This window comes from Cryptomeria japonica, chromosome 6 (assembly GCF_030272615.1).
Source record: "Cryptomeria japonica chromosome 6, Sugi_1.0, whole genome shotgun sequence".
In the NCBI taxonomy this organism is placed as follows: domain Eukaryota; kingdom Viridiplantae; phylum Streptophyta; class Pinopsida; order Cupressales; family Cupressaceae; genus Cryptomeria; species Cryptomeria japonica.
In genome coordinates, this window is record NC_081410.1 from 104,526,940 (window position 1) to 104,541,801 (window position 14,862).

Sequence of the window (14,862 nt, forward strand, 5' to 3'; positions counted from 1 at the left end):
AGCCATCTACAAGATGCCATCCTCCTTTGATAAACACAATCTTGTCTTTCTAATTCATTTATAAAATATTTTCTTTTTATTGCTTGAAAATGCACAAGAATCGATAAATTTCCATTGTACTTTTAGAGGAAATATTTTTAATCCACAATAATGTAGTCATTCACTCTAAGCCCTCAATGTTGTTTAAGATTTTTTTTTTATGTGAGATTCTAATTTTTGCATAATGATTTATAACCATTCAATGATTCTTCCTAGAAAAGAGCCCTTTCTTAGCAAGACCTCATGACACTGTTAAAAAATTTCACATTTATGAACTTAAAAGAGGATTAGAATTTCTAAGATCCTTTCCTTCTAAATATTTTACCCTCATAATTCCACAACACTTAGATTCAACATTAGATTAAGTTTGTCCCTAAAGCTCTAAGTTATAAATATTCACTCCACCTAATGAATTTGCACCACAAACCTTATCCCGATAAATTAATGCAATTTTACTTCTATTACCCAAATCACTAGTCCAAAATTTGCTTTTCATTGTTATAAATGATTTCCTTAAGGATCTACAAAAATGACATAATGTAGATAGGAATAGTGGAAATAAGCATTTTTTTTCATTGTTACTTGACTAGCCAATGTAAGTCATCATCTTTTCTAAGAGGATATATTCTTTTTAAGACATTACTACATGATTTTTTCAGTAACCCTTGATAAATAATGAAATTTTAAAATATTCATTTATAAAGTGGTGCTTGGTGAATTGAGGTTTATCGTGATGGTCAAGTAACACAAGTCAATGTAAGGTTCTATCATAGATGAGTAGTAGTTGTTTAGTCTACTATTACTAGACCAATCAAGTGACACTTGATACCTAAGTACTTTAATTTCATGAAGTCATTGAAACTTGATAAACGTAATATTCTAGAGGTAGTGTGTTTCTCGATTGAACTTATACTATGCTACTTAACTAAACCCTTAGACTCAAGGACATGTTGAGATTCACATGTTAATTAATAGGTTCATTTTTTTTCTCTTGAAACTTATATTTGTAGTTTTTAGGGATGAACTTGGTTTATAAGGCTTGTATATGTGCTCTATCCATAAGTTTCATCACCTTAAAACGATAGGGGTCTAGTCTTATAGTTCAATTTAGTTGAAGTAAAGAATGTAATCAATATTTAAAGTAATATATTTTAGAAACTCATAAATGATATAGATAAAAATATCTCTCTAATATATTCTTGTTGTAATTAATTCTTTATCTTTAGACATAAAAATTAAAAGGAATCGAATGTGTACCATCTAATAATCATTCATAACAAATATAGGTAATATCGATAAACAAATTGTATTGGCTAAAAATCTATACAATATTATATATTGATAAAACTACACACACGTGTATATATACATGTGTGTGTATATACATACATGTATATATATGTATATATACATACATGTATATGTATATGTACATACATATACATGTATATATATATATATATATACACACACACACACATATATGCATACATGTATATATATGTATATACGTATATACACATGTATATATATATATATACATATACATGTATATGTGTATATATACACGTGTATATGTGTGTGTGTATGTACATGTATATGTATATGTGTATATATACACGTGTATATATGTGTGTGTATGTACATGTATATGTGTATGTGTATGTGTATGTATATGTGTATGTGTATGTGTATGTGTATGTGTATGTGTATGTGTATGTGTATGTGTATGTGTATGTGTATGTGTATATATGTATATATGTATATGTATATGTATATGTATGTACATATATATACATACATATATATACATATATATATACATATATATATATATATGTACACACACACACACAAGAAAGCTATATAAGCATATAGTATTAAGTGTTAGCCATATAAAATACATGTACACAAAATTTATATAGGCATAGAATAAATTCATAATACAATCAATCCTCTCCACTAGGATGTAAGAATTAGGGACCCTTTCACTATTTATAGATGGAGAGGCAAGAAGCAAGAGATGATTATTGCTTCAAAACCCATTTACTTGATGTTCTCTTTAGATGTTTTTGGAGGTTCACCTAATATAATAAAGAATATACAAATTAATATAGAAAAATGAATTATACAATAGAATATAAGGGAATAATCTCTTATCAGTTATCACTAGTTGATAATCGATCTCAATCAATTGCCTCTCTTCATCTATTTGATGATTAGGTGCATGTTTTGGAGTTGTGACCACATATGACAATCATCAAGAAATATATTAGACTACATATTAATTTCATTTAAATTTACTCTAATAGATGCAGGTCAAAACAAGAAATAGAATATGAAATGTACTAATGTATCTCATACCTCTGTCAAAGGCATTGAAGAAAAAACTACCACATCAGTACCTGCTTCCATTTTGTCATGACTATCGACAATGTAAATTAATGTCATCAACTAGAAATAGAACATATATAATATTATTTATATAAATACAATGATTAAAAATAGCCAATCTTACCTTAATAATGAAATTTGTATGACCACTCATATTGACAAGTCCAAATGTTGAAGGTCCAACATCCACATGTTCATTATCCAATATGAAATTTAATATTGCCATTAATATAAGGAAAAAATATTTACATGTATTATAATTATAACTATTTTACTAATTACATATCTATGGAATCAACATGGCTGCACAATTGGGAGTTGAAGGGCCAATAGATGTAGCATGAACACTTCAAACTTATAATTTTATTTCTATGAATTTAAATTGACTTTTAATCATAATAGATGAATCTAGTTAATCTTGTATTTCAATATGAAAATAGTAAATTGCATTTAACCTTATACAAAATTATATATTTATCAATGTCAAATGTCCTATCAAATAAGCTATCCATGAACATCATATCATCCAATATGGATGTATCACATAAATGCTTCTATCCCTATGCTTCTTAAGCATCCTTGGACCCATAATCACAACATACCCAAATTTTTTGAAAAGGTGAGGTGATCGTTGAGACCTAGGATCCCCATATTTGTCACCCTATGTTAAAGGCATACTACGTTATAACAAAATTTGTGTGATTTGAATCAGCCTTTAGAGTCTACACCTCAACACTCTCCTTTACAATGAAAAGGATCATGACATGCTCAATATTTAGCTTATCAAGGGAACTCCACGCATAACTCTAGGCATGATGTGCCCACTTTGTCTCATGTAGATCACCCACCTCAACTTTGGAAGTCACACATCTCAAATAAGTTCGAGATCTCATTGAGGATAAACTCACAATAGAGTTTCCTCAAAAAATATTATGAGAACTCATTGTTGTTGCATGGATGATGGTCAAAAACTGTCCATCACCTCTTTGGAAAATTGTTCTCCCCATTCTTTAGTGTTGGCACCAATGGATAGATAACATCTTGTAATTTCTTTTTATTATTTTCAATTTGACCTATTAAGTTTTCTTACGTTTGAGGAGGGTACCAAGGAATTGATCTAGATGAGTTTTTTGAGTGTTTTAATGTTCATGTTCATCAAAATAGTTTCATTAGTTGATGAACTATTGTTTTCATTAATTGATGAGGCATTTTTCAATTTTCCTAAAAATTAAAAAAATATTGAATAAAAAAATCACTCAATTGCTATCCTATTCAATTTTTTCACCTAAAAAAAAAATCTATCTCCTCAACCTCGCGAATTTCATGAATTTTTTTTTATGGTAGCTCAATTAACTCTAAAATGCATACACATTATTCCTTTCTCATGGTTTCTGTTGTAGAGATAAAAGGTCGTGCAAATAAATAAGCTCAAGCTCTTTGAATTTTTGTTTTCAACATAGATAAAATACAAGTGCATTGTAAGACACTTGTGTTATAATGTAAGCATAATATAACATGCTTGTTTTATAATACAAACACTTTATGGCTTAGAAATGATCAAACTAGGCTCAATACTACCAAGCCATAACACACATTATGTTCTAGATGGACCAAAAAGTGGTTTCTTTTTGCACTTGTGCCCAAATATCAAGTAGGATCATTTGATCAACCACATTCATTAGCACAAGCAATTCTTCTTTTCAAAAGATAATATACTTAAATACATAATTGTATAACCTATAAAATAAGAATCATTATTTATTATTATTTCTCTTTATTATTTTAAACTTTGATGCTTATAATGGGAACACGATATAAGAATAATGATGTAAGAATAATGATGAATGATAGTATAGGGGAGAAAAAGATCATAGGTATTGCAAAGGTTTGTTGTAGAAAGAACATTAATAAATAGAGAGGGCATTGGTTTTATGAGTGATAACATCTTGTAAGAAGAATATATTCAATAATGGTGATAAAAATAGGATTTTTTGTTTTAAAGTTATTCATGTTTGCATGATTCCTTATTCTTAGGCATAATGTAGACTCACTTCAAGTTATTTAATTTGTGTAGCTCTTGTAATATCGACACATAACACTTAATTGTTTTATGCGCATACTTGTGGATTTTGGTGTTTGTGTTGACTCACAATTTTTCTAATTAATTGCACTACTTCATTATATTCACAATAATAGTATGCTTAATTTTTGCAAGTATTTTTTTACAAAACATTAGTGAAGGCCATCGAATCTCCTAAAAACCATAGTTTTAAAGTTTATTATTTCATTGCAATTGATGAAGAGACTAAATTCTACTATATGATTTGTTGTCTTTGGTAGCATTAAGATTATGACAAGAATGAGATTTCTATTGCTATAAGTGATTTTAATACAATATGGTTTGGTTTCAAACCTTGTGAGCGACACAATCATGTTGTCAAATCCCTTGTTGATCTATCTCATGATTGAATGCTATCTAAAATGACATGAAGTTTTAAGTTTTGAGAAACTAAAAAATCTCTTTTTGATCTATCTCATCTGAAAGGTGATTGAATGTCATTGAAGGTGATTAAATATCATTCAAGGTGACATAGAATTTTTAAATAATTGACAATACCTATTTTAATCTATTTGATGACTAGAGTGATTGAATATCATCTTAGATGATACAAATTTATAAAGTTTTGAATAATCATATTTTTGTTATGTCCTTCAATATTAAATAAGATATGAATCTTGATAATTTATAAATCCTTGCACCTCTATTATAAAAGACTATATTACTTATTTCTTCCAAATTGATCATTTAACCTCCACAACACGTATTATCCTTTGAATCTCCACTCATTTCAAAGAAAAAAATATTTCATCTAGGTTACTTGAATTTGTCCTCCACAACATTTGTCTGTCTTTGGTGTCCCCACTCATTCCAAACAATGGACTCCTCCCCATCTAGATTGCTTGAAGTTGCATAGAAATTCATCCAAAGCTTCTAGTTACATCCATAACTTTCCAAATGTTTCCATTGCTAAGAGATGATCCAGGGTTGGCCCCCAGTAGAAAGAAACAAACAATATGGGCCCAACATAACATGCTGACATCTTCATACTAAACATCTCAAAAATAGATTAACACAAGTTCAAGTCAATTTCTTGGTATGAAATTTCTAAATAAGCTTCAAAGTTTGGATCCTTCCATGGAGTCGGCAAGCTGATACGAACAACGAATAAAATCGTCAGAATGAATGTTGTTTCCAGTAACGTGTAAAGCAAGCATCTTATGCGATTCATCTTACAAACTTTAGAACAGTTATTTTCAGCCGTCGATTTCACCCTACCGTCAATTCCGACGGCTTTTCTTGCAAGCAAACAAAAGGAACATAACCAATTCCACGAAGTTGCCGACGCCCCACAATCGGACAAACTCAGGTTACGTGCACAATAAGAATCCCAACACCAATTCGTCGTCAACAAACGTGCATTCCTTCATCACTACGTATACGCACCTCAAAGATCCAATCTTTGAAGCAAGTTTCCTTTCCTGAGGCAAACAGAATAATCGATGGCGAAAGAGAAGCAGCCCCAGAAGAAGGATACAGAGAAGCCGTCAATTGACAGAAAGCTCAGGGCTAAAACGAATACGAACCCTTACAGAGGGGTTCGAATGAGGAAATGGGGAAAATGGGTGTGTGAGATAAGAGAGCCGAATAAGAGAACGCGCCTCTGGTTGGGATCATATGCTACTCCTGAGGCCGCCGCCAAAGCTTATGATACCGCCGCCTTTTATCTCAGGGGAAAATCTGCTGCTCTTAATTTTCCGCTTGATGTTTTCGGAGGTCTCGAGTTCGAGTCTTCTCGGCCCCAAATGACGAGGCAGGATATTCAGAAGAAGGCCGCTAGTATTGGTGCAGCCGTCGACGCCATAATCGGTAGGAGCGGTGTGCCCGCAGGTCAAGGGTTCGAATCCCTGCGACAGCAATCGGAAGATTTTATGCAGAGAGTGGTTTCACCTATCAAAGAGACGAAGCCCGCCATTATTGTTGAGTAGTTTGTTTACAGGGTGTTTTTGTGGTAGTAATTTGTTTTGGTTTGTAATCAATGGTGTCGGACGTGGAAGAAGGTTTTTGAAGATCGTTCAGGAGAAGCACGTATATTTTGTAATATTATAATTTCATTTAGTTGCTTCTGAATAGGACAGGATTCAGAAGTAATTAAATGATATTAATATAGATTATGGAAATCTGAAATATTAGTTTTATAATTTATTAAATATAAATAAAATGTTATTTATATAATTTAAATATTTTTATATCATAATTAATTTAGATATATATATATATAATCACATTATTGAATCGTTAGAAGTTATGTTATGAATTGAAATATAAATTTATTTTATATATATATTTGAAATGAAATGAATAAAATTCATAAATTTAATTTTTTTAATTTTTAAATTTATGTAAAATTCAATTATAATTTTATTCGATTATATTTTATCATATGTATGATATGAAATGAAATGAATAGCATAGAATTTGTATGTTCTTTTTAATTTTTATTAATTTTAAAATTTATGTGAATCCAAATATAATTTTATTTGATTATATATATGAAATGAATAACATAGAATGCGTAAGTTCTTTTTTATTTTTAAAATTTATGTGAATTTAATTTTAATTTTATTCGATTATATTTTATCATACATATGATATAACATGAAATGAATATAATAGAACTTGTAAGTTCTTTTTAATTTTTATAATTTTTAGAATATTGTGAACATAATGATATAGAAGCTATATATTTTGAAACATTTGATATTATGGATGAATAATAGGATTAGTATAGATATCTTAAAAGATCTATCTAGAAAGTTGACAGATATTATTTTGGAACTATTTTATTTTAGATCAATGTTGTTTATGGATTAAAGTTGTAGCTCTTTGTTATAGTACCCCTAAAAATCCTTCTTTTAAGTTCCAGCGAATGTGGCTTAGAGATTCCTCGCTTCATGATTTGGTGGGTGAGTGGTGGCATCGGGGGTGTCCAACTTATGGGACAACAATGTATTCCTTTGTTAAAAGATTATAGTTTGTCAAATATAAACTTAAGCAGTGGAATCACCAATGTTTTGGCAATCTTCATGCTACGAAGAATCTTCTTCAGGGGAGGCTAGATCAACTTACCTGTTAGAATTGTGACCAAGGACTTACAAATGATCTCAATAGCTCGATGAGGCTCGAGTTTTGAAAGATTTGGAGGAGTGGGAGCTTAGGGAGGAGATTTTTTGTAAGTAGAAAGTGAGAGTGGATCGACTTCTGGAAGGTGACAAGAATACAACTTTCTTTCATAATTCTGTTAAAGCTAGGAGGCAAGGGAGTTTTATTTCCTCTCTAGTGACCCTGAATGGAGTTTCTTTGTCCTCCTTGAGAGAGATTTATGGGGAGGCTACTTGCTTCTATTCAACTTTGTTTACTGAGGATTCCCTTCTTGCAGATACTGAGGTTAATAAGCTTTTGAGTTGTATACCCTCTCTAGTTTCCAGGGAGATGAATGCAACTTTACTTCAGCCTATCTCTCTACCAGAACTTGAAAAGGTTGTTTTTGGGATGAAGAAAGGAAAGACGAGCCTAGTCCTAATGGATTTCCTATTGAGTTTTTTTAGGAATTTTGGGATGTTATTAAGGCTGATTTGTTCGACATGGTCCAGGAGTCTCAACGAAATAAGCAAATGCTTCGAGCCTTGAATGCTACTTTTCTGGTTCTTATTCCTAAACAGGATGGGGCTAATAGTTTGGACCAGTTTTGACCCATTGCCCTTTATGATGTGGTGTACAAAATTATTACTAAGCTAATTGCTGAAAGGCTAAAGCCTTGGTTAAATCTTTTGATCTTTGAGGAGTAGGGAGGGTTTGTTGTTGGTAGACAGATTCTTGATGAGGTGACGATTGCTACTAAGGCTATTCACTCTATAACTATGTATAAGGAAAAGGTCATGTTTGTTAAACTTGATATGGCTAAAGCATATGATAGGGTTAAGTGGTGATTCTTGCAACAAATTCTGTTAGCTTTTGGGTTTGATCAAGATTAGGTGTGTTGGGTCATGAGTTGCATTACTTCTTCCTCCTTTTCAATTATCATTAATAGTGAACCTTTTTTTTTTTATTCAGGGCATCTATGAGACTTCCTCAGGGGTATCCTTTGTCTCCTTATTTATTTATTCTCATGGCTAAAGATTTAGGAACATCCCTTCAGGATCGGGTCTCTTAACGAGCGATTCAAGGTTGGAGTTGGGGAAATGGGTTGCCTCCTATCTCTCATTTGCAATTTGTTGATGATATAATTTTAATGGGGTTTGTCCTCATTCAAGAAGTTGAGAATTTCAGAAAAAATTTAGACATTTATCTGGCTGTTTCTGGTCAGAAAATTAATGATCATAAATATTGAATCTACTTTTTTAACACCCCTATTTGTATTCAGACATGGATTGCTGAGATTTTGAGGTTTCAAATTGCTTCCTTTCCTATGATTTATCTTGCACTAGTACATTTGGAGCTGATTTTCGACGGCCATTTGTCGGATTTTCGATGAATTTTCATTGGAGTGTTGACAAAATCCACCATCGAAAACTCGGCGTCGGATTGGTCGACGATGCCATGCCCGTCGAAAATTTGACAATCCAATGGACTATGCCGATGGTCAAAGAAGTCGTCGGTCGAAAGCTTGGTATTCGTCGTAATTCCGACGATGATCATTTTTATAAAAAAATAATAATTATCATTGATATAAAAGAGCCATCGAAGGAAGGAAATGCTGAAAGGACTCACCGAAGATAATAACTTCATTGACAAAAGATATCGAAGAAAGCAGAGAGGGTCTTCATCGACGGGAAAAGTTCTCAAGGAAATAATACTATCAGTGCAACATAAAAAGGACCCACTGAAAGGAGTGTTTTCATCGAAAGAATAATATCGATCAGACAAAAAGAAGCTACATTGATAAAAGATATCGATGAGGATATAGGTTTCGAGGAGGTTAAACTTCATCGACAAAAGATATCGAAGAAATTAGAGAGGGTCTTCATTGACGGGAAATGTTCTCGAGGAAATAATACTATCGGTGCAACATAAAAATGACCCACCGAAAGGAGCGTTTTCATCGAAAGAATAATATCGATCAGACAAAAGGAAGCTACATCGATAAAAGATATTGATGAGGATATAGGTTTCGAGGAGGTTAAAAGGCATGTTCTCGATATGCGTGGTTTTGCCAATGTAACTTATCGGTGAAGAACGATAAGGGAAAATAAAGAAAAGCTTCGGTGAGATAATAGACTCATTCATCGACGGGGCATAGTGGTATTGATGAAAGAAGTATTTCGATGGAAAAATAAAGGAGGACACCGAAGCCCAAGGTTTCTTCGACATAAGACCCGATGGATATCAGATATGTTTCGATGAGGAGACAACCATACTGACCAAATATAGTATTTCGATGAAGGGAAAAAATACTTGATCGAAGTAATATTCGAAACAAAAGTATTATCGATAGAAACAAAGAGATCGATGGACTAAAGAAACAAATGATCGAAAGACATATCCTCATCGAAATGATTATTGATTGCCGTGAAAATCATAAACAAATCACATCACCACTAAATTCAAACGTGTCCCCGAGTGACCGTTGTCCAAAGCGCCATTACTAACTGATTAAATACGCCATAAGTAGTGGATCAACCATCAAAGGGCACAACATTAAGGAATTCATAGGCGACGAACTGAAAGCAGAAATTGGGTGAATTCACAGATAAAGCTCAGTAATTCCAAGTAAGTTGTTTGCACATAGACCTCTTTTACAAAATTCAAATGGAATCATCATCTAAAACTAATAAGACCAGAAAGGGAAAAGAACCTATTGCTGCAGAAGAAAAACCTAAAAGACAGAAAAGGGAAGGGCGTTCTTTGGCCCACGACCTGATTGACTAGTGCCCATCATCCAGTTTGAGGTCCAAGAAGATTAGAGCTAATGAGGAAGGCCTGGAGGACCGGTTTAAGGATTTTGGAGACATATGGACAGAGTTGAGAGGGTATGAATTATTCATATATGAGTACAACATAAGAGTTGCCCCTCAACCTATCAATAATTTATGGCAATTGAACTTAGGAAGGTTAGTTGTGGCTAATGTATTCATGAATGTGGAGCTCATGAAGGTATTGGCAAACAATTATGACCCTAAAACCAGGACCATATATAACTACATGTGTGAGCCAATTCTTGAAATCACAAAAGAGGTTATTGACACCGTGTTCGAGTTGGATTGGGGATTTGAAGAATTGATTGACCTCAAGAAGTTAACAGGTGAATATTTTAACCTAGAGCACATTTACAAAACGTGGAGACTCCCTATACATAGACCTAGGAATGTAGGGTCCTTAGTGCCACTAGGTCAGGATGACAAAGCTCCCTATGATGTCAACTCTTTCCATCCATATTTCAAGTATACCTATTATTGTGTTGCCCAAGTGCTAGGGATAAAAGCCCATCCTTTGATGGATATTGCAGCCATGGTCATTTGTGCCGATTTGCAGTCTAAGGACCCCCACTTCTTTGATTTTTTTGCTTATTTGGTTGAGGTTTTGAATCATGGGTTAGAAAAGTTAAAGGGGGATGTCATCAATGTTCATTTCAAGCATTATTCCTTACTTATGCATATGCTATTGTATGTGGGACAAGATGAAGGGTTATGGCTAGAAGAGTTATGTGTCAGGACATGTGACAATGCTGGAATGAGGAAACCAATGCAACTATGGGTTTCTTCATGGGACCAGAGGTATGTGAATAATCAATATTGGCATTTTGAGGAGTTCTTTGTCAAGCCATTATATAGACTATTGGGATGCCCGTGCGATCATGCCCTTGCACCAGAGGTTCAAAGATTCCTAAGACCAAAAGATTTCACTAAAGATCCCTCAATTGAACACAATTGGGGAGATTGGTATTATTTTTTAGACTGCACACAAGTTAGGGTATATGGGTTCAAAGGGAGACCATACTTACTACCACTTACAGTCCCTAACAGAGTGGCTTGTCTGGAAATTGTGAGGCAACTATCAATAGTGAGTACAAAACATCTAACAAGCCATGGAAAACAATCAATTGTACCTGGGTTGTTAGTATTTTCAGATTTTATTGTGAAAAGTTCAAAGACTTATGGCCTGCTGCAGATACAATTGGATTATTATGGCATGGCTATGGGGGATCCAAGGCCCAATTTTAATCCTGAAGGATACATAAGGATAGCTCGGTTATCACAAAAGCTGAAGGCTGGAGAGCAAAAAACTTACCTATTGGATGACCTCATTAAGAACATTGGCAGAGAAGAGGCCAGAGTGAAGTGAATAAAGTTTGAGAAAGCAATGTAGGCTAATAAATGGAAGCTTTATAGAAGGAAAATGGATGAGAACGTGCTAAAAAAGATTGAAGATCCTTTGGAGTTGGCCAAGAAACTTGTGGAGCATGAATTGGAAATACTTGAGGGAGTCCCGCCTCATGTTTTTAGGGATTACATTGATACTATTAGGAATACAGAGCCTTTGGCTCATATGTCTCCTTCTTCCACGTCTGGCATCGTTCCATTCACTCCTCAAGAGGATTACCCCCCTGGTTATGCAGAGGATACACCGATAGACTTGGCAACAGGACAACTGAATGTCCGAGAAGTGGCTAACATCAGATTCCTAGAGCATGAGAATTTTATTGCTGATAGTGACTTCATTGCTTTCAAGGAGTTCACCGCATTCCTTTATCAACATAAAGGATCTCAAATTAGGAATAACATGAGAAATAGTGAAGAAGAGCAGCAGCTTCAAAAGTTACAAGAGGAGATGGATCTTGTGATGAGAGAAATGACACCTGAGAAGGGAAGACAGTTGCTTAAGGAAGCTGGTGTGCTATTATACTCTGGATGGGACATGAACTCTGCCTTGTTGTTTGATGGATTCCTCAAGAAACAGGACCCAAGTAGGCAAATGATGCCAAAAGAGATTGATAAACTCTTTAGAGGATCAAGATATGATCCAGATCAAAAGGCTCTTCTACAGTGGGCTATCTATCCCAAAGATAAAAGACCTATATTGGTTGATATAGAAGAAGCTTTTGGACATTTGATGGTGCAGCAGGTTGGAAAGACTGACCCTAGAACAACTGCCAAACTAAATTTGGATGTCACTAAATTGAACCAAGATCAGATAGAGTTTCTGGTCCGAGAAAATTGTACATACAAAAGCCTATATGAGAAAACCGATGAAGAAAAATAGAGGCTGCAAGCAAGATTGCTTCAAATTGATACAGGTACTAGTCAAACAGGGATGACATACGATGTTGAAAGAGATGCCATGGATGCCTTGACAGACGCTATGTATTGGAGGAACAGGGCCGAAAAGACATCTCGACAACTAAAAAAGGAACAACAAAAGATGGATAAGTTAGTTCTTGAGGTCGTTGACCATAGATTCAAAAGTATGATGCAATTTGCAAAAATCTATTGGAAGACATACACTGGAATAGTCAAAGCTGTGAAAGAGCATGAAAGGCTTAGCTCTCAGTTGGAAGGCTTGATGAATGACAACAGTCTGATGAATCCAGGTGAGAAAATTGAAGTCGAGGCTCACTTGAAGTCCCATGATGAATTGACAAATCAATTAAGGAAAGAGCATCAGAGGCTGGACGATGGGAATACCCCCAGGGTGCCCTCTTTTTACAGTAATGGTGAGTTAGTATCGTTGGAACAGTGGAAACAAGAGTTCAGTGATGAGAAGAATCGAGTAGTAGCAGAGTTGGATCGAGACAAAGATTTGTCACTTTGTGTTAACAATATTATATCCAATCATTTCCAGACAGAAAGTGACATGAGGACACTAAACAATGACATTCTAATGTATAAAGATGATAAGTACATTGAACACATAGGAATGTTGAACTTGTTCATCTTCCAATTTGTTAACAAAAGTGCTAATTAATAGTTATGTGCTGAAAAGCCACGATGCTTGGTGACAATGTATACCCTCATATAAATGAGGGAATTTTTGTAACAATAAGGATCATTAGAGAAGAAGTAGAATATAGCCTCAGGCTTACTATTGTACCATTTTGCGAACATACATAATATAATCAGTTGTCTTTCCTTTGTGTATATGCAGTGGATTACTGCATCTTTCTGTAGGCAGTTGCTTGTGATATTATCTAAAGGAGATAAGGTTACTTGTGTTCTTCCAGTAAAACTTTGTGTTTCATATTGTGGATTTGAATAAAAGATTTACTTACGAATATAGTTTTGTATATAGTGCGCATGCATATTATCTCAACCATGGTGCGCCTGCATATGTATATAGTTTTGTTTATAGGTGGAAAGCCTGAGGTTCAATGTCGAACTTGGTTGCTCTGATACCATATGTAATATTCCATTAATTCTATACTTAAAGAAAATAAATTGTGATCTATATTAAGATAAAAAATTGAGCATTTCAAAATAAAACATAACTACTTCAGTTGAAGGAGAAAACTAACTAAATGTTCTTCAACATAATAAGAATCTAACTAATTTATCTAAAAGGAAGGTAATCTTCTAATGATAAAAAACATTGAACAAATATTATTAAGCTAATCAATATGAGAAAGGAATTCAAATGGCAAGTTTCATTTTTGAGGGAAGAGATAAAGGTTCAGAGGTTACTGTTATCACTATTTAAAAAATGGGTATTCTTTTCCATAATTGGCTAAGTCTATGAAATTCTTGGGTTTGGTATGGCCTTGTGACTTCTATTGCTTTGGGTCCTAAAGAGGGTTTAGGGTTTAGGTTTAATCACTTTCAAAATGTCTGAGAAAAAACCCTTATAATTCTATTTCCGTGTTACTTTATTCACTTAAGTAATGGGTCCTTTTGTCATGCAAAGTGTTCCCCCCATTGTTTTTTACCTAGGCGGTCCTTTTAAATGTTTTAATTTTTATTCGCCTTTAAATTGCCTTTTCTAATGACCATCGGGCCTTGTAATTGTCGCGCAACTCTCAGTCAATTGGATGGCCCACGTGGATTCGTGAAGTCAACATGCCCGAAAGTTACCTATTGTGTAGTAGCGAAAAGGTTTGGCGGGACCTAGCGATAAGGACTTCTTTCTTGGCTAAAAGCATTCTATCGAAGTATCTAAGATTCAAATAGTATCGATGAGACCTAGCGATGTCTCATCGATATAAAAGGGGCATCGAAGAAAGAAAACGTCGATGAACTTTAGAAAGGACTCATCGAAGACAGTAACTCCATCGATAAAAGATATCGAGGAAAGTGGAGATGGTTCTCATCGACAAGAAAAGGTCTTCGAGGATATAACACTATCGGTGCAAAAAGACTCACCGAAAGGGATGGTCCCACCAA

General features: G+C 33.9%; 1 protein-coding gene across 1 annotated transcript; it reads left to right on the top strand.

Annotated features, from left to right (window-relative positions):
• The first annotated feature begins 5,853 nt into the window (after positions 1–5,853).
• On the top strand, positions 5,854–6,687 carry LOC131030547 (ethylene-responsive transcription factor RAP2-9). The gene has a single exon (XM_057961410.2). It carries the CDS (start codon positions 5,995–5,997, stop codon positions 6,478–6,480), a length of 486 nt encoding a protein of 161 aa, XP_057817393.2. The 5' UTR covers positions 5,854–5,994; the 3' UTR covers positions 6,481–6,687.
• Positions 6,688–14,862: the final 8,175 nt, after the last annotated feature.